The 22642-nt window shown below is 46.4% G+C and overlaps 1 protein-coding gene across 1 annotated transcript in view; it reads right to left on the bottom strand.

Annotated features, from left to right (window-relative positions):
* The window catches only part of LOC308467630 (E3 ubiquitin-protein ligase LRSAM1-like), a 67781-nt gene that overhangs the window by 17367 nt on the left and 27772 nt on the right, over positions 1 to 22642 (bottom strand). The window contains exons 6-9 of the mRNA XM_080989366.1: positions 20092 to 20162; positions 19167 to 19266; positions 17898 to 17985; positions 3837 to 3911 (exon numbers count right to left, since the gene is read on the bottom strand). Coding sequence (XP_080845492.1) covers positions 3837 to 3911; positions 17898 to 17985; positions 19167 to 19266; positions 20092 to 20162 — 334 coding nt within the window. The remainder of the gene's footprint in view (positions 1 to 3836; positions 3912 to 17897; positions 17986 to 19166; positions 19267 to 20091; positions 20163 to 22642) is intronic.

Below are 22642 nucleotides of genomic sequence, written 5' to 3'. Positions count from 1 at the left end.
GACAGGTTTAACAGTGGTCAAGAAAGTCAAATACTTGGGGATTAACATGACAGCAAAAAATGGGAATTTATTTAAAGACAACTATGAAAAATGCTGGGCTGAAGTGAAAAAAGATTTAGAAATTTGGTCAAATTTGAAGCTTTCACTGCTGGGCCGTATTGCTGCGATAAAAATGAATGTATTGCCTAGAATGCTGTTTTTGTTTCAAACATTGCAAATTGTGGACAAAATGGACTGTTTCAAGAAGTGGCAGAGAGATATTTCTAGATTTGTCTGGCAGGGCAAGAAGCCTAGAATAAAATTTAAAATACTAACAGATGTAAAGGAAAGAGGTGGATTTGCCCTGCCAGACTTTAAACTTTACTATGAATCAGCAGCTTTTTGCTGGTTGAAAGAATGGCTGCTTCTCGAAAACACAGACATTTTGGATTTAGAAGGTTTTAACAATGTATTTGGATGGCATGCATATCTGTGGTATGACAAGGTCAAAGCGTATAAAGCATTTAAAAACCATATTGTCAGGAAAGCATTGTTTAATGTCTGGATAAGTTATAAGGACTTATTGGAAAACAAAACCCCAAGGTGGCTGTCACCGATGGAAGCGAAAGCTCAGAAAAAGCTCAATATGGAGGTCAAATGGCCAAAATATTGGGAAATTTTGGAACAAGATGGAGATAGATTGAAATTGCAGAGTTTTGAAAAACTAAAAAACAAAGTGCGAGACTGGCTTCATTATTATCAGATAATGGAGGCATATAATTTGGACAAGAAAATTGGCTTCCAGGTGGAAAAATCAAAATTAGAAACAGAACTGTTAGAACCCAAAACTAAGATTTTGTCAAAGATGTATAACTTGCTGTTGAAATGGAATACTCAGGATGAAACGGTGAAATCTGTTATGATTAAATGGGCACAAGATGTTAGACATAACATAATGATGGCTGACTGGGAACAGTTATGGACCACAGGTATGAAATTTACGGCATGCAATGCCTTAAGAGAGAATATTATGAAAATGATATACAGGTGGTACATGACCCCAGTCAAGCTTGCAAAAATCTATCACTTGCCCGATAATAAATGTTGGAAATGTAAAGAAACTGAAGGTACATTCTTTCACCTTTGGTGGACGTGCCCAAGGATTAAGGCCTTCTGGGTGATGATTTATAATGAATTAAAAAAGGTATTTAAATATACCTTCTTGAAGAAACCAGAGGCCTTTCTCCTGGGCATAGTCGGCCAATCGGTGTTAAAGAAGGATAGAACTTTCTTTATGTATGCCACAACAGCAGGAAGAATACTTATTGCAAAGTATTGGAAGACACAAGACCTACCCACTCTGGAAGAATGGCAGATGAAGGTGATGGACTACATGGAATTGGCGGAAAGGACTGGCAGAATCCGAGACCAGGGAGAAGAGTCGGTGGAAGAAGATTGGAAGAAATTTAAAGACTATTTACAGAAATACTGCAAAATTAATGAATGCTAGAATGATGTTGGATTGAAGTTAAGTGGTTTCTAGCTGTAATGGTATAAAAGAATATGAAAAAATGGATTTTTAACAGGTAAAAATTTAATGCTATAATATATTAAGATTAAAGATCAGGATAAAATAAGGAGGGAAAGGAATTGCTGAACTAATAAATTGAACTGGAATACAAAAAAGGGAGGCGTGAGGAGGTCTGGGAAACAAGCAAATGAAAGATAAGTGACAGAAAGATTGAATTGTTTTTAAACTATTTTTATTTTGTATTTTTTCTTTTTTTTTTCTTTTTTCATTTTGTAATATTGTGAAAACCTTAATAAATATTTATTTAAAAAAAAGAGAGAAAGGTTTCAAAAGGTTTAGGAAGTTCTCCTTTTGAAAAGCTATTCCACAGAAAACCTTCTGTTGCCCATTTTATGGTTTTTGGGTCTCATGTCAAATCTGATGCTCCAGGTGGAGTAAAGAATGCTAGAGGCATTTTTGTGGGTTATGAAAAGGGTCTCTACAGAGTAATTTTGTCTGAATCTGGCCAGGTGATTCTCACAAAATTTCTAGAGAGTGCTCCTGAACAGGAGAGAGTAATTGTTCACACATTTCCCACTGAGGAAAATTCAGATGATGATGATGATGATGATGATTTTACTGATTACAGTGGTACTGAGAGTAACAGTGATAGCTCAAAGAGCTCAGTTGACACAGTCATTGAGAGGAAATCTCACACAATGGATAGACCTTCACAGGTGAAGGATGAACCACTGTTTACTATTGGAACTGGTTCTCCAAAGAGTCCTGAGACTGAACCAGTGAGCAGAGAGGATCAGCACCTCATACGCAGGTCCGAGAGAGTTACAAAGGGTGTACCACCCAAGAGGTATTCAAAAGAGTTTTCTAACTCAGCTGTAGCATGTGTTACTATTGTTGACAACTCAAGACAGGTTAAAGGTGTGTCTAAGTCGGAGACAAAGACACAACAGGGAGTTGCTAAGCGTAACACTACATTCCCTAGCCAAGGTAATGCAGATGCACTCATTCCTTGGAAGTCAGACAACCAGAGAGGTACACTGGGGAAACCAGTGGCGGGTAGTTCCAAGGGTGGAACTGAAACAACAGGGGAGTGTTATATATATAACAACTGTTTGTTTTCTTCTCTGGATCAAGCTTTGCTCGCAGCGCACATTGATTCATATGGGGGAGTATGTTACGATATAGAAGCAATGCAGCCGCGAGCTGCTAGCTTGAAAACAGCACATGATGGAATGTTAGGACTGTTCCGTGGGAAACAGAGGGACAGTCAACTCACAGGGCAATGCACCGGAATTAGCTCAGAGTGTAATATGAGCTCTTCCTTTTGCTCTTGTACAGGAAGTGTTTCACTCTCGACTGCTGGAGCTTGAAGAGAGCAGTCATGTTTTTTGTAACGCTGGAAAGACAGAAATAAAGGAATGTAAATACATTTCTGTCTATCTCTTTCCCCTGCCCGGGGGGGCAGGAAAGAGGGGGTGTGTTCTTCTCACGCTGGGAAGGATCGCCTATCGCGACCTAGCCTGTATCCTGCTGGGGAATGCAGACAGGGAGGTCATCAGGAGATCAAGCCGGGTGCCTGGAGAGTTGCCAGTTTCTCCTAATAAAGGCTTGATTCCCGACAGGAATCACTGAAAGCCACTTTCGATCCTTCATTTGCATACAAACTATCCAATCACTGAATGTCACTTTCGATCCTTCATTTGCATAACTATCTACAGTATCCCCCTGCTGGCCCAGGGTGAGAACTTCAGTACATAACATGTTACAGTTCAGCAAAACCACCAGAGAACAGGGAAGACCACAAACACCAGCACCTCTCAGGAAACCCTCTCCCTGGGCAAAAGAAAAAGCCTTTGGACCCCAGCTAGCCAAGTGCTAAGGGTCGGGCAGGGGGATAGCGCCAACAACCTTGCAAACTCTACCACCTCAAACCGCTGGCAACAGCTCACTGCCCCTGGTGGGGGACAGCCTGACCTTAAGAAGCAATGTGTTACATGTTGGCCAGAATGGATTTGACAAGCAGGTCAGAAACAAATTAAAATGAATGAAGAAACGTATACGTGACAACCAGTGTAATAATGGAGATCATGCTGTTCATGGGCTGCCGTGGGATGGAAATGCAAATGGAGCCCCTTCCCCCCTGCCCCCGGAGATGAGGCAGACCTTCCTGGGCCTGAGGGAGGTAGGGAGAGGATTCAGCTGTCCAGAGCCCCAGAGAGCTCCCCTTGTTCCAATGGCTTTGAGAAGGAAGCTGGACCAAGTGAGAAACTGTCAACTGTTCATCCCACCCAATCCCAGTCCCTGCAAACCCATGATTTCCACTCACCTGATTTCTGATCTGGCAGTGCATGAGGTCCCTCTTCACCTGGAGGGCTTCAAATGCAGCCTTCTGCATATCACTCTGAAAAAATAGAGCATGCAAGTTCAGGAGAGCACACCTGGCCAGTTGGGGAACATGTTCCAATCGGAATAACATCACGCCCCATTGTTGTGGGCCTTGAGAAATAGCCTAAAGATTTACTCCAGTTGCCACAAACCTTGCCTACTTGTAGACATTTTCTTTTTCTTTTTTCAATTTTTTAAAAATTGATTTTCACAAAATTAATAAACGCACTAACAAACAGACAAACATAAATCATAACCTTATTAAAACCAATCTTCTTAACATTGTTAAGTGACTTCCTTGTATCCCCCTAGTTGAATTTCAATGGATATCATTTTAACGGTTTTCCAAATCAAAGTTCTTAAAATCTTAACTTAATCACTTAACATCAGTCTTTCTTCCCAATTCAGCACTAAACATAAATAAGTAATGTGAGGAATTATTAAATCCTAAGCCTAACTGGTAATTGCAAGCTTTTTCCAATTAATTTAACTTAATGTATTTAACTAAGTAGTCATTAAATTTCGTCCATTCTTCCTGGTACTCCTCCTCATTCTGGTTGCCGACTCTTCCGGTCAGGTCGGCTAGCTCCGAAAAGTCCATCATCTTCATCTGCCATTCTTCCACAGTTGGTAGTTCTTGCGTTTTCCACTTCTTAGCTAGCAATATTCGAGCAGCAGTTGTGGCATACAAAAATAATTTAACATCTTTCTTGGGCAATTCCAAACCTGTTATTCCAAGAAGAAAGGCCTCTGGTTTCTTTATAAATGTATATTTCAACTTTTTTTTCCAATTCATTATAAATCTTTTCCCAGAAGTCTTTCACCTTGGGGCAGGTCCACCACATGTGATAAAAAGTTCCTTCTTTTTCTTTACGTTTCCAACATAGGTTATCACAGTTATGATAAATCTTTGCTAGTTTAACAGGGGTCAAATACCATCTCCCCTGTGGTGAGTGCCTGAGGGCCCTGCTCTTGCCACTTACCATCTGGCCTGGGGAGGGGCCTGAAGCCTCACAAGGACTGCTCTGATGCCCAGGAAGACTCCCCTGTGGTGAGTGCCTGAGGGCCCTGCTCTTGCCACTTACCTTCTGGCCTGGGGCGGGGCCTGAAGCCTCACAAGGACTGCTCTGCTGCCCAGGAAGACTCCCCTGTGGTGAGTGCCTGAGGGCCCTGCTCCTTCTTGCCACTTACCACCTGGCCCAGGGAGGGCCTGACAGGCCTCACAAGGACTGCTCCTGCCACTTACTATCTGGCCCAGGGTGGGGCCTCACAAGGATGGTTGTTGCCACTGATGCTGCTACTGCCCAGGAGGACCCGGAGGGGTGCAGAGTTCTTTTTAACATTTTTATTATTATTATTAAATATTTTCCTTTCCCTTTAGATTTTTTATATATGGGGGTGGGATGGATGTTTGGGTGGGCTTGGGAATTTGTTAGATTTTGATGAATTTGTAATTTTTGCAGTTTTTATTTATTTTGTTTTATTGTTTTCTGGGTTGGTTTTGTTTTTTGTTTTTATTGTTTTAAGGTTTTATTGTTTTAGGCTGCGAAAGAATAACATTAATTGCCATCAATGGAGGCTACTATGAGGCCTGGGATTGCTACCGTGGAGGGGCGAGGGAGGTATGGCGGTGGGGGCAGATGTTATAGGCGAAGGGGATTGAGATATGGATACGCTCGTACCCCTTCCAATCTGCGCCTCATCCCGAGGGATGAGGGTAGGGTAAGCAAGGATTACTCACCCCCGTCACTGGTGCTGTGCAATGCCAGGTCTATAGGCAATAAAATCGCCACCCTGCGAGATTGCTTTATCTCGCAGGGGGTTGACCTGGCTTGTGTGACGGAGACCTGGGTGCGCGAAGGGGCAACAGTTACCTTACGAGAGATGGCGCCCCCGGGTTTTTCTCTGTCCTCCACCAGTCGCGGACTGTGGGCCGGGGGGGGGAGGGGTGGCATTATTAATCCGGGAAGATTGTCCTTTCAGGGCTCTACCATCGCCATTGATCCCCGGCATTGAATGTGTTGGCCTAGTGTGGGGCTCCGAGGAGAGCTTGGCTGTCTGGCTGGTGTACCGGCCACCTAGCGCACCAGCAGCCACCCTGTCAGGCCTAGTGGAGGCGGTGGCCGGCTGGGCCTTGGAGTTCCCTAACCTATTGGTATTGGGGGACTTTAACATCCATGCTGATGCCACTCCCTCCTCACAGGCTCTGGACCTGGTGTCTTCCATGGCGACACTAGGGCTCTCCCAGTTTGTTTCGGGCCCCACACATCAAGCAGGCCACACGCTGGATTTGATCTTTGGCGTAGGTATAGATGTGATCATGTCTCCTTCGATGAAGGTGCCATGGTCTGATCACTACGCTCTGAAAGCCAGGATTGACTTTCCACCCCCACCCTGCTTAGGTGGCGAGCCGATTTGGGCTCGCCCGCAGAGGCTGATGGACCCTGATAGATTCCGCCAAGCCTTGCGGGACCTTGCTCCCCCTGGCGACTCATTGACTGAGCTTGTTGAGGGCTGGAATACCCAGCTCCTGGCAGCCATCGATGAGATTGCACCTAAGCACCCTCTGCGACCCCGCAGAAACCAGGCTCCCTGGTTTACCGAGGAGCTCCAGAAAATGAAGCGGGACCTCAGACGGCTAGAGTGAGTATGGTGGGGTGCCCGTGACGGAGCCTCAAGAACATCTTATAGGGCTTTTATGAAAACCTACGAGATGGCGGTGAAGGCTGCTAAGAGGTCTTACTTCTCGGCCTCCATTGCATCCGCTAGCTCTCGCCCAGCGCAATTATTTAGTATAATCAGGTCTTTAACGTCCCTTGAGGGACAGCCAAATTTAAATAACAATTTGACACACAGCTGTGAGGCATTTGCGAGCTTTTTTGCGGAGAAGGTCTTGTTGCTCTGCCATGACCTCCCTGCCAATTTGGATACAATAAAGGAACTGGAGGCCCCTCGACTGTCCTCGGGTCCAGTATTGGACCACTTCGACCGGATATCCCCAGCCAATGTGGACAGACTCCTCCGAGCTGGAAAGCCCACCACCTGTCCTCTCGACCCGTGCCCGTCTTGGCTGATTACAGCGTGTCCAGACGAGGTGCGGGCCCTCCTGGGGGATATCATCAATTTGTCCCTTGGCACGGGGACATTCCCAGGGGAACTGAAGGAGGCAGTGGTGCGCCCGCTCTTAAAGAAAACATCATTAGATCCTTTAGATCTATCCAATTACCACCCGGTTTCGAATCTTCCGTTCCTGGGTAAGGTGATTGAGAGAGCGGTTGCTGAACAGCTTGGTGGGTTTCTGGATGAAACATTGGCTCTGGATCCATTCCTGTCCGGCTTCCGCGCTGGTCATGGGACCGAGACGGCTTTGGTTGCCCTAACAGATGATCTTCATAGACAGCTGGATCGAGGCGGGTCGGGGCTGCTGATTCTTCTAGATCTGTCAGCAGCTTTCGACATGGTCGATCACGAACCTCTGGACCACCACCTTGCCGACGTGGGGATCCAGGGCACAGTCCTTCAATGGCTGCGCTCATTTCTCTCTGGTCGGGGACAGAGGGTGGCGCTTGGGGGGGAATTGTCATTGCGCCACTCCTTGGTGTGTGGAGTACCTCAGAGTGCGATACTCTCCCCGATGCTTTTCAACATCTTTATGCGCCCCCTCGCCCAGCTTGTTCAGAGTTTTGGGCTGGGTTGCCATCAGTATGCCGATGACACCCAACTCTATCTGTTGATGGATGGCCATCCTGACTCGGCCCCAGACACACTGACCAGATGTTTGGAAGCTGTGGCTGGATGGTTACGTGGGAGCCGGTTGAAGCTAAATCCTTCGAAGACAGAGGTCCTGTGGTTGGGACGGGACGATATGGGATTGGGGGGGCAACTCCCATCTTTTGCGGGGGCGCAATTAGTGCCAGCACCGTCCGTTAAGAGTTTGGGTGTAATCTTCGACACCTCCCTTTCCATGGAGGCGCAGATTGCAGCTGTAACAAAGGCGGCATTTTTTCATCTCCGCCAAGCTAAGCAGTTGGCTCCTTACCTCTCTCACCCTGACCTAGCCACTGTGATCCACGTGACGGTCACCTCCAGACTGGATTATTGTAACTCGCTCTACGTGGGGCTGCCCTTGAGACTGACCCAGAAACTCCAGCGGGTGCAGAATGCCGCAGCGAGACTCCTTACGGGGTCTTCGCTGCGAGATCACATTCATCCGGTGCTATACCAGCTGCACTGGCTCCCGGTGGAGCACAGGATCAGGTTTAAGGTGCTGGTTTTAACCTTTAAAGCCCTATACGGCCTAGGACCCTCGTACCTACGGGACTGCCCCTCCTGGTATGCCCCACAGAGAAACTTACGATCTTCAAATAAAAACATCTTGAAGGTCCCAGGCCACAGAAAAGTTAGGCTGGCCTCAACTAGAGCCAGGGCTTTTTCGGCTGTGGCTCCAATCTGGTGGAACACTCTGTCACAAGAGACCAGGGCCCTGCGGGACTTGACATCTTTCCGCAGGGCCTGCAAGACAGAGCTGTTCCACCAGGCCTTTGGCCAGGGCACAGCCTGACTCCCTCCCTGAGCAATCTTCACGGAGCTCTGGCCCAATGGTTGCCAGTGGCTTGAATTAATTAATTTTATAATGAATGATTTCAGAGTGTTGTTTATGCTGTACTTTTGTACTGTTTTATTGTTGTTAGCCGCCCTGAGCCCGGCTTCGGCTGGGGAGGGCAGGATATAAATAAAATTTATTATTATTATTATTATTATTATTATTATTATTATTATTATACATCATTTTCATTATATTTTCCTTTAACATTGTACATGCAGTGAACCTAACGCCTTTCTTCCACAATCTTTCCCAATCCTCAAACATTATGTTATGTCCTACATCTCTTGCCCAATCTATCATTACTGATTTAACTTGTTCATCCTTTGTATGCCACTCCAACAGTAACTTATACGTTTTAGACAGATTTTTAACTTTAGAATCCAACACCTCCGCCTCCAACTTGGATTTTTCAGAAGCAAAACCGTTTTTCTTATCTAGTTTATACAATTCATTAATCTGGTGATAATGTAACCAATTTAACTTATCTTTAACTTGATCAAATGGTTTTAGTTTGTATCCTTCATTATCCTCCAATAATAAATCTGAATCTCTCAACCATTTGATTTCCATGTTTAACTTTTTCTGGGCCTTCGCCTCCATTGGTGAGAGCCATCTGGGCGTCTTCCTTTCTAAAAGATCTTTGTATTTTATCCAAACATTGTACAACTATTTCCTAATTACATGATTTTTAAATGCATTATGGGCCTTTACCTTATCATACCATAAATATGCATGCCGTCCAAACACATTGTCGAATCCCTCCAAATGTAATACATCAGTATCTTCTAGTTGTATCCATTCTTTAATCCAGCAAAGCGCTGCTGCTTCAAAATAGATTTTCAAATCTGGCAGGGAAAATCCCACTCTTTCTTTAGAATCCGTAAGTAATTTGTACTTGTAGACATTTTCAAGCACAACTCCTATCAGTCCCAACCATAATGGCTTCATAGGAGGCAATTCATAAATTGAAATCATTATGTACAGAACAGGAGAGAAAACACTGTGTATATAAGCCAAAACAGAGTGATGGGCTGTGATGAAAAGGGCAAGGGAACTCTTTTGAGAACGCTTCCCCACAGCTTCCTGTTTCTGGCGGTGGGAAATGGCTGACTCCCACATGACCGGACCCCAGCTGTGCCGGTAATTCAGGGCTGATATGGGGGTAATTAGTCCTGACAGCCTCCCCAGGGTAGGGGAGGACTGCTTCGTAGACCCGCGGTTTGTCCGAGATTGCCGACCTGCATCAAGGTGCAGGCGGCAGGACACTGGGTCACAGAGCACGGAATGGCTGGCACTCCTTCGATGTCATTCTCATAGCTGGGAACATCTTTTTGGGAAAATGAATAGATTTGGACAATAAACAGACACGGACTGGATCGAAGAAGCTTGAGAAAAAACCTGCAGAGGTGTACAGTTCCTGGGGGTTAAGTTTGGACTTCAAAGAGATTCTCATCATGGTGTTTGGATTATGTTTGGTATGTTTTTATTCTCTCTACTTAACAATTACAATTGATTTTTTATGCCAAGCCTCATTAAGAACTTAAACAATAATAAAAAAGAGTACAGATGGACTTTTATTTATAATTAGGCATTTAACCGCTCAGCCTCATTTGGGACTTGAGGGATTTGACGGAGATGCAGGACGAGACAAGATGGCTCCCACCATATATGACGCAGCATGAAAAATTATATCTTTTCCTTTCTTTGAGACAAGCAGGAGTTGCGTGCTGATTGACTTTGTGATGAATCCAGATAACAACTTGGGACAATATACAGTGCAGCTGTTTGCAGAAGCTTTTTATATTCCTTATGAGCGAAAAAGAAGGCTAAGGGATGTCTAGCAGCCCCCCCTCTAGGGCCCGGAGGGGGAAGAGTGCGGCCTCCAAAGGCTGATCGATCGCCAAATGACTGATATTGTGGAACACAGTTTAATATTGCAAACAGTTATGCCTAATAACTTAATTTGGAAGGTTCTGGTTTAATAAAGCTCAAAAGGAAGGTTTGGACAATTAATGAGTTGCTGCGCCATCAAAGATAACAGATTTGGACAACATCCCGGAATTGGAACGGAATCAGAGGAAGCTGAGCTGATAAAGCCACTTCCGGGACCTGGCAAGGAGGTGGGGTTGCGGGCTTCACGCCCACTCCACGTGCGCGGGGGCTGGGTTGCAACCCCCGCGAGAACGAGGGAATCCCGGCCGCATCGTCCGCCCAGCCAGCCAATCGGGTGGCTGGAGGGGCGTGGCCTGCCCTATTTATTAGTTACTTATTTTCTGGACTTCCTCATACCTCCCTCTTTTGTATTCCAATCCAAATTGTTTGTCCAGTGGCCTGCCCTATTTAGGGCAGGCGCGACCGGGGCTCGCCTTCTTTTCGCCGCGCCAGCCATCACGTTTTTGGAGGTTTGTATTAGGTTCTTTTGTGCTCAATTTTTCCTAGGTCTCGTGTTGCAGGGTCGCGGCTTCCCTTGAGGAACTTTAATTCTGAAGATTTGTCTACGCTTCGCTCCTGTGACCATCTCCTGTGGATTGCTTGTCGCCGGTTCCTACTGCATCCGGGAGAGCTGCAGCAGCAGCCATTCCCTTAAGCCCGCTCGTCAGCTGAGCTTGCTGGACGCAGTTCGTGTATCCACACCGCCTCCTCCTTTGTGATTTCTTCGGCCTTTGGAAAGACGTGGAGAACCCGACTGATCAGGTTCTGTTGCTGGGGGTTTTAAAACTTTAATCACAAATCACGGTGCTTTGGGGCACCGCCTGGGCTCGTGCTGCGTAAGGAGGGAGGCTTCAGGGGTGCGTCTTGCGTGTTGTTTCGGCGGGTTTTGCATTTGGGGATTTTGTGTGTCGGCGGCTTTTGTATTTGGGGGTTTTGTGCTTTGGCGGCTGTTCTCTGCTTATTAGTTTGATTTTGCCTCCGCTCGTGTGCTGAAGCTAGGCGACGGGCTGCGCTGTTGCCGGGCTACGGGTGCGGCCACGTGGTTTCGGGGTGACCTCCATCTTGCTAGAGGCAACTCACGTAAAGAAGTGTTTCCTTGGCCAGCCCTTTATAGCAGGCAGCAGCACAACGGACAGCTGTAACGCTTCCCTGCTTATATAGTCTCCAGGCAGCAGTGCCTCCGAGATCCCTTTGTTCGTGCCAGTTTAATAGTAGCGCTCCGTTTTCCGCTCACGTGGCCTCACAGCAGCCGCCATCTTGCTATAGGCATCTGAACGTGGGAAGGGTTTCTCCGTAACCCCTCTTTTAGGGTGTTAACGCTTCCTTAGCAATAACGTGTCCCAGCGGAGCGCGTTCTTTGGGCATTTAACGCAAGCAGCTGCTGCCTCCGTGAACCGGATCGCTTTGTTGTTCGCTTCCCCACCCCTTCCAAAGTTTTTTCTAGGTTTCTGCCTTTTAAATCTTAATTGCCTTATTCTCGGATCCTGCCGTTTAAAACCGGATTACCTTTGTGTTAAGGGTTGTATAAATACTATTCCTTTCGCTAATATTAGGCAAAGGCTCGCCATTTTAATAAGGTAGCTCCCTTTTTCGGGAGTTAAATTTATTTAAGTTAAATAAATTCATCGCATTAAAAAATATAAATAATAAATAAAACAAAAAAATAAACAGCAATACATAAGGCTTAATTAGATAGCACAAAGGCAACAAAGACCTTCAGTATTTACTTCGTTGCATTAAATAAGCAGCACCTAGTAAGGCATTAGAGACTTCAATAAATAATTCATTCAGTGGATTTCAATTAAAGTCCTTAAGGGATTTAGGGGGCCTTTTTGCCAAGTCTGTCATAAGACAAGGGGAATTTATAGGAACTAGTACATGCTGTTTAGGGATTCTTTCTTTTGATCTCCTTTATATTTCTTACTTGTGGTTTGTAAAGGGCATTTTCCCTGTGGTTTGATTTAAACCTTGATTGATTCTTATGGTTCATGGCTGCCTTTTTGGTCTTTATTTACGCGTTTCTGTGCTAATAATTCATTGGTTAATTTCAATTAAGGTGCTCCAAAGAGTCTGGGAGCTCCTCGTCTTAATAAATATAAAAAAATATAACTCTCTCCTTCTGGTATTTCAATTAAATTGCATTCCTTCCCTCCCAGACCTTTGGGTTCCACCTAATAGTTTTACTTTATAGTTTCATCTTATAGCTTTGGCCCATAGCTCCTTGCTTACAGGAAGTACTCTTCTATTACTTTTGATCAGAATCCATAGGCATTCCTGCAGGGATTGACAATTTTCTGAGCATTTTGTATTAAAATACAACTGATTGAGGATTGGGTAGGCATCCTTGGCTTTCTTTCAAATTGCCAGTGCTGACATTGCTGAACTACTGTTGCATTACTTGCATCTTGCGCATAGAATTCTAAACCAGTTGGTGTTGATTTTACTGAACTAGGTTATTAAGGGTACCGAATTATAATTATGTCTGCTCAAGAAAATCAGCAGAACTCCGCTGTTTCTGGGGGGGCAGAAGGGAACCAGGAGCGGTCTCAGGCCTTGGTAATGCCATGTAACCCACAGGCATTTGCCCAGTTCTTCACTGTTTTGAGGCGTTTTATAGGCAATGCAAGCCTGCAGGCCAGGTGGCGGTGGCACAGGTGGTGCTCACGCAAGATTGCATCCCGGATACACCCCCTAGCGATTTGGACCGCCCCAGCACCTCTGCGGCCAACGCGGCAGCACTGAGGGCAAGCAATGACTCAACAGACCGGCCCAATACGCGATCACAGTCCTCCAGTTCAGGCAAGTCAAAAGGGGGTCAGAAGGGTGGCAAGAAGGGCAAGGCAAGTACTCAGGGCTCTAATACCACTAACCCACAAAAGGACGTAGGTCTCCCTAGTGTTTTTCAGAACCCGCCACCGCAAGCGGCACCAGCTGAGGGCGCCTCAGGCTCCTCTTCGGACGAGGTAGCGCAGGGGCAGCAAGACGCGCAGGTGCACAAGCACCACTGGATGGCCAATCAGGGAAGAGGAAAGAAAAGAGGAAGCATACATCAAAGAAAAGCAAGAAGAGTAAGCGGTCTGAATCGGAGGATGAATCAGGTACCTCTTCATCTGACTCAGAGAGCGATACTCCTATGGAGGAGTACTGGGGCCATGGGGAGGATAGTTCAGGTCTTCCTCTGTGGGTGCATGAAAGGAGGGCTAATTCATACCGCAAGTCCTTTAATGGTTCCTTGGAATGGAAGGACGGTGCACTAGTTCCGGATGTAAAAACATCCACAAACCTGTCTACCGATTTTATTCTTGGGAATCACTTATCCCAAAGAAAGAGAACTAAGATACTTAACGGTGACTTTATTTACAGATTTACGTTGTTACCACAGCTAAGATGACTGGTAAAGGGGAAAAGAAGCGTAGCTATGGGAAGCGAAGATACAGAACACCCAGGGCCGAACGTAATTTTGAAAATTGGTTGGACGGGTTCTAGGTGTTCATGGGCGTGGTCAGCGTGGCTTATTCCAAACGTGCAATGCATCTAATTGCTTACCTGGCCCATGTTAGGAGGGCGCGAGAATTGGCGGGGGAGACCGCGACACTAAATTATGATGAAGATTTCCGCAGAAACGCTTCTCTGTTATCTTCTACGCGTTGGGACTTGAGGGACCAAAACTATTGGTCGGAGCACGTTGGTCCCTATGTAGAAAAGAAGTCCCAGGAATCATCAAAATCCTGGAAGACCAATGCGAAACAGGGTTTGTGTGCGGCCTATCTGTAAGTATAGCCACGAGTGCGAGAGATGCCTCGGAAACCACCCAGCCACTGCCTGCATCAAAGGGAGGCAGCCCTTTCGGGGCGGGAGAGGCTTCTTCAACCAGGGTGCCAGGGGTGGCCCATGGAGCTCCATTCGGACCTCAGGGAAACCGACAGTAATTTCGATCTCGGCCTGGCGTTTTCTCCTATGAAGCTGACCCCGTTAAAAACCCTTTTGAATCTTTATCCCAACAGAACAGCTGCTTTGTATCTTTGGGGAGGCTTTAGTGCGGGTTTCAGGATTCCAGTAGCTTCCCCCCCCCCCAATTCAGGTGACCCACCAAATCAAAAATCAGTAAGGGAGATGCCTGAGGTCACGCGAAGGAAAATTTGTAAGGAAATTAAAGCAGGGAGGATAGCTGGCCCCTTTTTTGTCCCTCCCATAGAGGGTCTCCATATATCCCCTTTAGGCATCGTCCCTAAAAAAGCACCCGGCGAGTTTCACATGATTCACAACCTATCCTACCCAAAAGGAGGGTCCTTCAATGATGCGATACCCCAGGAACTTTGCTCCGTGAGGTATGCCTCCTTTGACCAAGCGGTTAAACTGATTCGCAAATTTGGAAACGGTGCGCTGCTGCCTAAATGTGACATTGAGTCTGTCTTCAGACTCCTGCCAGTACACCTGGAAGACTTCCAGTGGCTGGGTTGCAAATTTGAGGGGGCTTATTTCGTGGACAAGGCAATGCCCATGGGTTGCTCAGTGGCCTGTGCAGCCTTTGAGGCATTCAGTACCTTCCTGGACTAGGCGCTTCGCTTTAGAACAGGCTCTGAGGGTGTGTCGAACTACTTGGACGACTTTATCCTCGTAGCTGATAGTAGACATAAGTGCTCAGAACTTCTCGAAGCCTTCACATCTTTAGTGGGGGAGTTGGGCGTACATCTAGCCGCAAGCAAAACAGAGGGCCCAGCTACAACTATGGTTTACTTGGGTATTAAATTGGACACTGTTGCCCAGACCTCTAAACTGCCCAGAGAAAAATTGATTGCGCTCGGTGACCTTATTCGACAACTCCTCCCCCTAAGAAAAGTTACCCTCAGGCAGATTCAGTCACTGTTAGGCCATTTAAGTTTTGCTTGCCGTGTGGTTTCCCCTGGCCGCCCATTCTGCGGCCGCCTCGCGAGGCTGTTAGCAGGTCTGTGATCCCCTCATTACAGGGTTCGCCTATCAAAAGAGGTAAAATCCGATCTGGAAGTCTGGTTGAAGGGGGGGCCACTAGGGGGCGCATTGGAAGATGGCCAACAATACCATCTCTCCGACCCACACGGGGTAATTAAGAGGCTGCTATGGGAGTAGGCAGCCTCCCTTGTTGCCCCAAGGAAATGGGGAACACTGCCCTTGCCTGCTGTGCCCATAAATCACCCCCTAATTCGAAAGAAGGGGGTGAGGGCCCTAGGCAGAATGCCCCCGTGTGGACCTTGGCTCTCCTGGACGCTGTCTCTGATTGCACACTAGTTGCAGCAATTTGGAATAATTAATTACAAAAGAAGCAAATGCACATATTTCAAGTGAAGAAGGGGAGTGAAGTCTGCTAATTTAAGTGACCTCTGCGAAATACGACGACGGGCTGGAGAAACAGGAATATTTTACGATGAAGATACACCAAAGGCGGGGTATGCTGACAACGGGGCTGAATGGGGGGAGGAACCTTTTTTACTTTCCTTCTATGTGATTTACAAGAACCCCTCCTCATTAGAACCGTCAGTTGAACTGACCCAAGCAGGATGATTAAGGTCTGTGTGGAGATAAACTTTAACCAAAAGTATGCTTTATGGAGACCGAGAAGCAATAAGAGCTTTTGGGAATGGCGCAGCAATTAATTCGGAGTCGCCATCTTGCCAAAGGATTTATAGCCGGGAGGAAGAATGGACTTGTTTTCAGACTGCATTCCTAGTGAATCTCCTCAGAGGTTTTGAGAAAGGAGGCAGATTGGTGAAGATTAATGACGCTAAGACTGTTTTGATGTATGGAAGTGATGTTATATGGAAAACGTCTGGATATGGCTACTGGATAAAAACAATATATATCCACGCAGGATTACAAACTGTTCTAACCAGCTTGCGGAGACTATCAGAGGTCACAAAGAGAAAGGAAAAATATATGAAAATAACAACAAGAGATGTGGAAAAATAATAAGAAAGGACTGGATAGTACTATGAACATCATAAGGTTAGATTTGTGGACATTAAAACAGCAGTAAGAAGCAAGAAGTTGATTGGATCCCTTCAGAACTTGTAATATGGGTACCCCCAACAAAAATTTAAAATTTGGCTGTGTAATTTGGAATTTATGTAATTTGGTTTGATTTGATGTGATTGGTCGGTTAATAAAAAATTATTCTTAAAGGAAGTCTGGTTGAAGTTTTTGGAAAGTTATAACGGAATTTCCTTGTGGCAGGATAACATGTCACTGCAAGTTGACTTTCAGGTGCACTCAGATGCTTCAGGGTCTCTTGGGTTCGGTGTTTACTTCAGGGGGCAATGGTGTGCCCAGCGCTGGCCCGCAGTCTGGCAGGGGGGCCCCATAACCAGAGATTTAACCTTCCTGGAATTCTTCCCGATCGTAGTGGCGGTGCACTTGTGGTCTAAGGAATTTAGTAACCATAGGGTATGCTTTCACACCCACAACCAGGCAGTAGTATCAGTCCTTTCCAAGCAAGCCGCCCGGTCACCAAGGGTGGGTGCCCTTCTTCATTCCTTCATTCTCTTGTGCTTAGAGCTCAATATCCACTTTTCCGCCAAATTTGTGCCTGGTGTTAACAATGACATTGCGGATGCCCTATCTCGTTTTCAGATGGACCGCTTCCGCTCCTTAGCACCGGACGCACACCAGCTTCCTCAGCCTTTCCCGGAGCACCTATGGAGCCTTGGGAACTAGAAGTAATGCAGGGAGTATTAGCCTCGGTGGCGCCTTCCACTTTAAGATCTTATAATGGAGCTAGAATCAATTCCCCTCCTGTCAAGTCTGAGGTTCTTGCCTACTTAGTGCACCTGAGACGCTTGGGCCGCACCCCTAAAACCCTCAACTTGCAGGTGGCGGCAATATCATTCTTTTGCAAGGCAATTTATTCCTCTGACCCATGCACCGACTTTGTTGTGCGGAAGGCCTTGGAGGGCTGGCGCAAGCTGCTGCCCCCCAGCTGCGATAAGAGAAGGCCAATGTCATTTGACATCCTTTACCAGATTCATAAAAAGTTGAGAACTGTTTGCTGGTCTAAGTACGAGGCCTGCTTATTCTCAGAGATCCAGACTGTGGGGAGCTCCGAGAAATTAATAAATACAATTTGGACTATAATTTGATCTTTTTTATTTTAGTTTTTAATTTTAATTGAAGCATTATGATTGGATATTTAATTGGATGTTTTTTATTGGAAAATCAATAAAAATGAGTTTTGTTTTGTTTTGTTTTTAAAGAGAACACTTCCCACCCATGAGTGCTCCAAGAGTAACCTGGGGCCAAAGCACAGAAAGAACTAACAACTTAGATAGATGGACTTGGTATGTATTGCAGGGGGTTGGAAAAAATGTCCTTTTGTGCCCCTTCCAACTCTATAACTCTGATTCTCCCCCTCTCCCCGCCATACTTTGCTTTGGATCACCCTCTCCCATCCTGTATACAGAGGTGCCCTTTTTGCACCCATATCCAGCAAAATACCTCCTGTAGGATCTGGCTGATGGCTTTCTTCTGGTCCAACTCCTGCCAAGCTAGGATTTGCTGGAACTTCTGGTCCATCTTGGCTAGGCTACAAGAGAAAACATTCCAAGGGTTACCACCATTGCCTCTTGGGAGACAGAGGCAAACTGAGGGTGAGAGGCACTTTGGAAGACCTTTAGAGGCTGTCAGGACAGGAGCCAATAGTATCAGTACATTTGGAAAAAATCAAAGCCTGTCAGAGAACGGAACCAAACTAACTCCAGTGGGTTTAGGGAACAGAGCCAATATCCCAAGCGCACTCTCTCTCTCTCCCCCCCCCTCCACCTTTCTGGCTTACTCTAGCAGAGCCAGTGTGAGCATGGTGTTCTTGGGTTCTGGTACATGGGGATGGAGGGACCCCCCACCCCCATGCACACCCCCATGTCACCATCTATTGTCAGACTTCCAATCGCTCTAAATGACAAGTGATGTCAGCTGATCAACAGGTAGTGGAATGGCATCATGGGCCAAATTAGACTCCCTGGATGTGGGGAGCAAGACTGACCCATGTGCCAGAGGTTTCCCACCCCTGCACTCACATAATCTATACGTTGCTGTGATTAACAAAACAGAGGTTCTATTTATGTGGCAAAGAAATTCAGCTTCCACCTTTGCCAGCTATTCCACTAAAAATGAAAGCCCGCCATTTCCAAAGTGGCTTTGAGACTGAACGTTCAGAAGGGCTTCGCTTGCAGAAGCTAAGTGATGCTGGTGTTGTTCTGCAGGCTGAGGGCATGTGGTGGCCAGTGTGCTCTTTGTTAATCCTGTGGCATAATTTCTACTGCTGCTCTTGACAAGTCCAACAGACTGCGGCCCTCAGAATCAAAATGTCTAAGCAACTGGTTGCTCCGCCTTTCCAGCCAGAGCAGCTAGCGAGGTGAAAGCAGAAACATTTCACCTCATGTATAAAACCTTTATCTCGTTAATCACAGCAATACACACACACAAATAAAAACAACAGCATCACCTCCCTTTCTACAAGTACAGTGTTGTGGACTGAAAGTGGGAGAAGAATCGGGATCAACTCACCCCTCAGCCACAAGGCTTGCTGGGTGAGCCTGAGCCACTCACTCTCTCTCAGACAAACCCGCCTCACAGGATTGTTGTGAGGATAAAAAGTGGAAGGAAAGCACATTATGCTTCTTGGATGAAAGGTTAGATTTAAATAATAATAATAATATGGCCCCCTCCCCACAAAGCAGAGAAATGCCCCACTCTTTCTGGGAGTACCTGGAACAAGTCTGGTTGACAAGATCTTGCTGGCGTGACTCGTAAGCCACCTGCAGGAGCTTGTTCTTATAGGTCTCGGCCAGCATCTGTGGCATGGCCGCTGTGGAGGAAAGAAAATGCAGGACGTCAGGGCCCTGGAGTCTTCTCCTGAGCTTATTAGAGCCTGTTCAAAAACTGTCTCCTCCCGCACATTAGAATAGCACGAAAATTTTCCAGAGATCAGGAAGCAGCTCAGGAGGGCGGGGGGGGGGGTGTACAGGAGAGATCAAAGAGCAGAACTAGGGGTAGGTAGGGAAGCATTGTTTCTGCTTCTTGGGAAGGAGGAACCAAAATGTCAGTGCCTTTGTTGTTGATGGGGGAAGAAATACAGAGTGCATAAATCTCAATGGTGAAAAACCCTGGAGAGTTTTTGGGGATTCGTGCAGAATTTTGCGGGCCACGTTCTGGCTTAAGATTGGATCGAAAACATCCCAACAATCTCTTCCATGCACTAAGCCAGGGGTGGGGAACCTCAGGCCCCAGGGGGCTAAATGTAGCATCCCAGGTTTCTCTGTCTGGTCCCCAGAATCCTCTCCAAGACACAATGCCTTACTCTGGCCCTCTTCAAGGGCTTTTGCCTGGCTGAATTCTAAAAATACCTCGTTTGTCACGATGGAAGACAGAGAGGAGGTGTGTTTGTGCATGTGTATGTAAAAAATAGACTATGGTACAAATGGAAAAATTTACATTTGTAGTCCCACCCACTTTAGCTTCTGGCCCCACCCACCCTGGCATGTGGCCCCCAGATGGCTGCCCAAAAGAGAATGCAGCCCTTGAGTGGGAAAATACCCCACATTCTTTATGTAGAAATCAACATAGCCAGGAGAAGCAGTTCTATGCCTGGGGTGTAAAGGGTCCCACCCAGAACTTCCACAGCCACACTCACAGGCCACTTCCTTCCTGCGCAGCTGCTCATCCTCCTCCTGAGTAATGGCCATCAGCTGCTCCATCCGGATCCTGGCAGGGGAAAAGGGAGAGATTCAGCCACTGCATGCCCTTCCCTCAACTGTCAGCCAATGGCAAGGCCTGCCCTGCCTCTTTCATTGTTTAGATTAGACTAAAGGCTCATCAAACCTAGTGTTCCAGTTTCCAGCAGGGGCAGCTGGAAGCCTCTGGGAAGCCTGGGCATGAAAGCAGCGGTCACCTCACATTTTTATGCATAGCATGTGGAATTTTTCAATAGGATAAGACAAACTCTTGGATGAAAAGATGATAGGAACTGAGGAAGCCACCTTACGCCATGTCAAACCATCGGTGCATCTAGCTCACCATTGCCTACACTGACTGACGATGACTCTCCAGGGTTTCTGAGAGGGAGCTTTTTCCAACCCCACCTAGAGATGCCAAGGATGGTACCTGGGACCTTCTGCATGTAAAACAGGTGTTCTACCACTGAGCTATGGCCTTTCCCCAGTGGCGATCAATGGCTACAAGCTACAATGGAGGCAGCATGCCTCTGAATGCCACTGTTGGGATACTGCCAGGGAGACAAAGTCCATCATGGCCCCCAAGCCGGCTGCCGGACGATCCATCGATCTCCCGTAGTCACGCAGTATCAGCAATTAGTGACATGAGTTTCTAGAAATAGCTTGCCACATTCCAGAGCTCATGCACACTCTATCAGCAGATAATGCACAGCCAAAATCGCACTCAGGAGAGCATTATTTACAAGCTTATTCAGCGTTGATCAGAACACAGAAAAACATGACTGGCTGCTTTAGTGTCTACGACACAGAGAGAGAAACGAAAGCAACAGCAAACAAACATGCTGTGAACAGGAAATACGCAGACTCTGTGACTCTCAAAGCCTGCTCCCTTTTAAGGTGGAACGGAAATATCCTAACATCCTCCCCCTTTCCGTGTAACCTGTAGTACCTGTGGTTCAACCCAATTGCAACCTTTGTACGTAAACCTTAAGTTGTTCTCTGTTAACAACCTTAGACAACAGATCAGCAGGAATTTCATTTCCTGCCATGTAGGACACCAGAATGAGTCCTTTCTGAATACACTCTCTTGCACGATGTAGCTTAATCTGCAAGTACTTGGTCCTTTGCTTGCAACTCTCCGAGTTCAGCAAAACCAAACAGGATCTATTGTCTTGATACACTTGTACAGGACATTTCACAGAAACTCTGATGTCCTTAAACAGTTGCATCAACCATTCACAATCCATGAGTGAAAATGACAGAACATTGAGTTCTGCTTCACAGGAACTTAGGCTCACTGTCGTCTGCTTCTTGCACAGCCAGTCAAACAGACAGTGGTTGTACATGTAGCATACTCCAGAAGTGCTTGTACCATCCGTGGTGTCACTTCCAAAACTTGCATCTGCAAAGATTTCTAGACCTCCAGTCTTCTGACTGGTGAACCTCAGCCTGTAGTGCAAAGTCCCTTTCAAATAGCGGGCTATGCGCTTCAGAGCTTTCCAATCCTGAACAGTAGGATTGTTAGCATGTCTGCTAAGCAGGTTAGTGCTTACAGCAATGTCAGGTCTTGAGCATCTAGCAATGAAATTCAACTTGCCTAGAATGCATCTGTACAGCGTTGTGTCAGAAAACGCTTCAGCAGTACGATCTACCTGGTAACCTTGCACCATCGGTGTGTCTGCTGGGTTTGCATCAACCAAATTCAACCTGGTTAATACATCAGCAATTTTCTGTGTTTGGTGTACCAGAAAATTACCTGCTTGGTCCCTCTCCACCTGCAGAGAAAGATAGTTGGATACCTCACCAAGATCCTTCATGTCAAAGTGCTCCTTCAGCTGAGCTAGGGTGCTTTGGTAGAAAGCCTGATTCTTCCAAAACATCAGAAGATCATCAACAAAACATAAACAATACAGTTTGTTTTGCCCCTCCTCCTTGACAAACACACACCGATCAGCTTTGCCCTGGTGAAAACCTAGAGAAAGCAACGTCTCAGTGAGTTTCGTGTTCCAACACCTGGCACTCTGCTTGAGACCATATAAGGATTTCCGCAGTTTACAGACCATTCCCTTCTGTATCTGCATTCCATCAGGTGGAAGCATAAACAGCTCCCCCCCCAAAATCCCGTACAAAATAGCTGTATTAATGTCATGATGGGAAACATGCAGTTTCTTCTCCGCAGCGATCTTGAGCATCAGCCGAATGCTCTCATATTTGATGGTGGGTGAGTAGGTCTCGTGGTAATCCTGTCCTGGTACCTGTGAAAAACCTCTGGCAACCAATCTGGCTTTGTGTCTGACAACCTTGCCATTCTGGTCTGTCTTGGCCTTGAAGACCCATTTGCTGCCAACCAGTCTCATTCCTGGGACTACCGGTACCAACTCCCAAGTTTGGTTCCTGTTCAAGGAATCAACTTCAGCCTTCATGGCATTAAGCCAAGGCTCAACATCTTTAGAGGTTAACTCCTGAACCTCTTTGAAGCTTGAAGGTTCCCACACCTTCTCTGAGTTACAA

The sequence above is a fragment of the Podarcis pityusensis genome (genome assembly GCF_964106645.2).
Source record: "Podarcis pityusensis genome assembly, chromosome: W".
Lineage (NCBI taxonomy): Eukaryota > Metazoa > Chordata > Lepidosauria > Squamata > Lacertidae > Podarcis > Podarcis pityusensis.
This window is presented reverse-complemented; position numbering and strand designations above follow the sequence as displayed.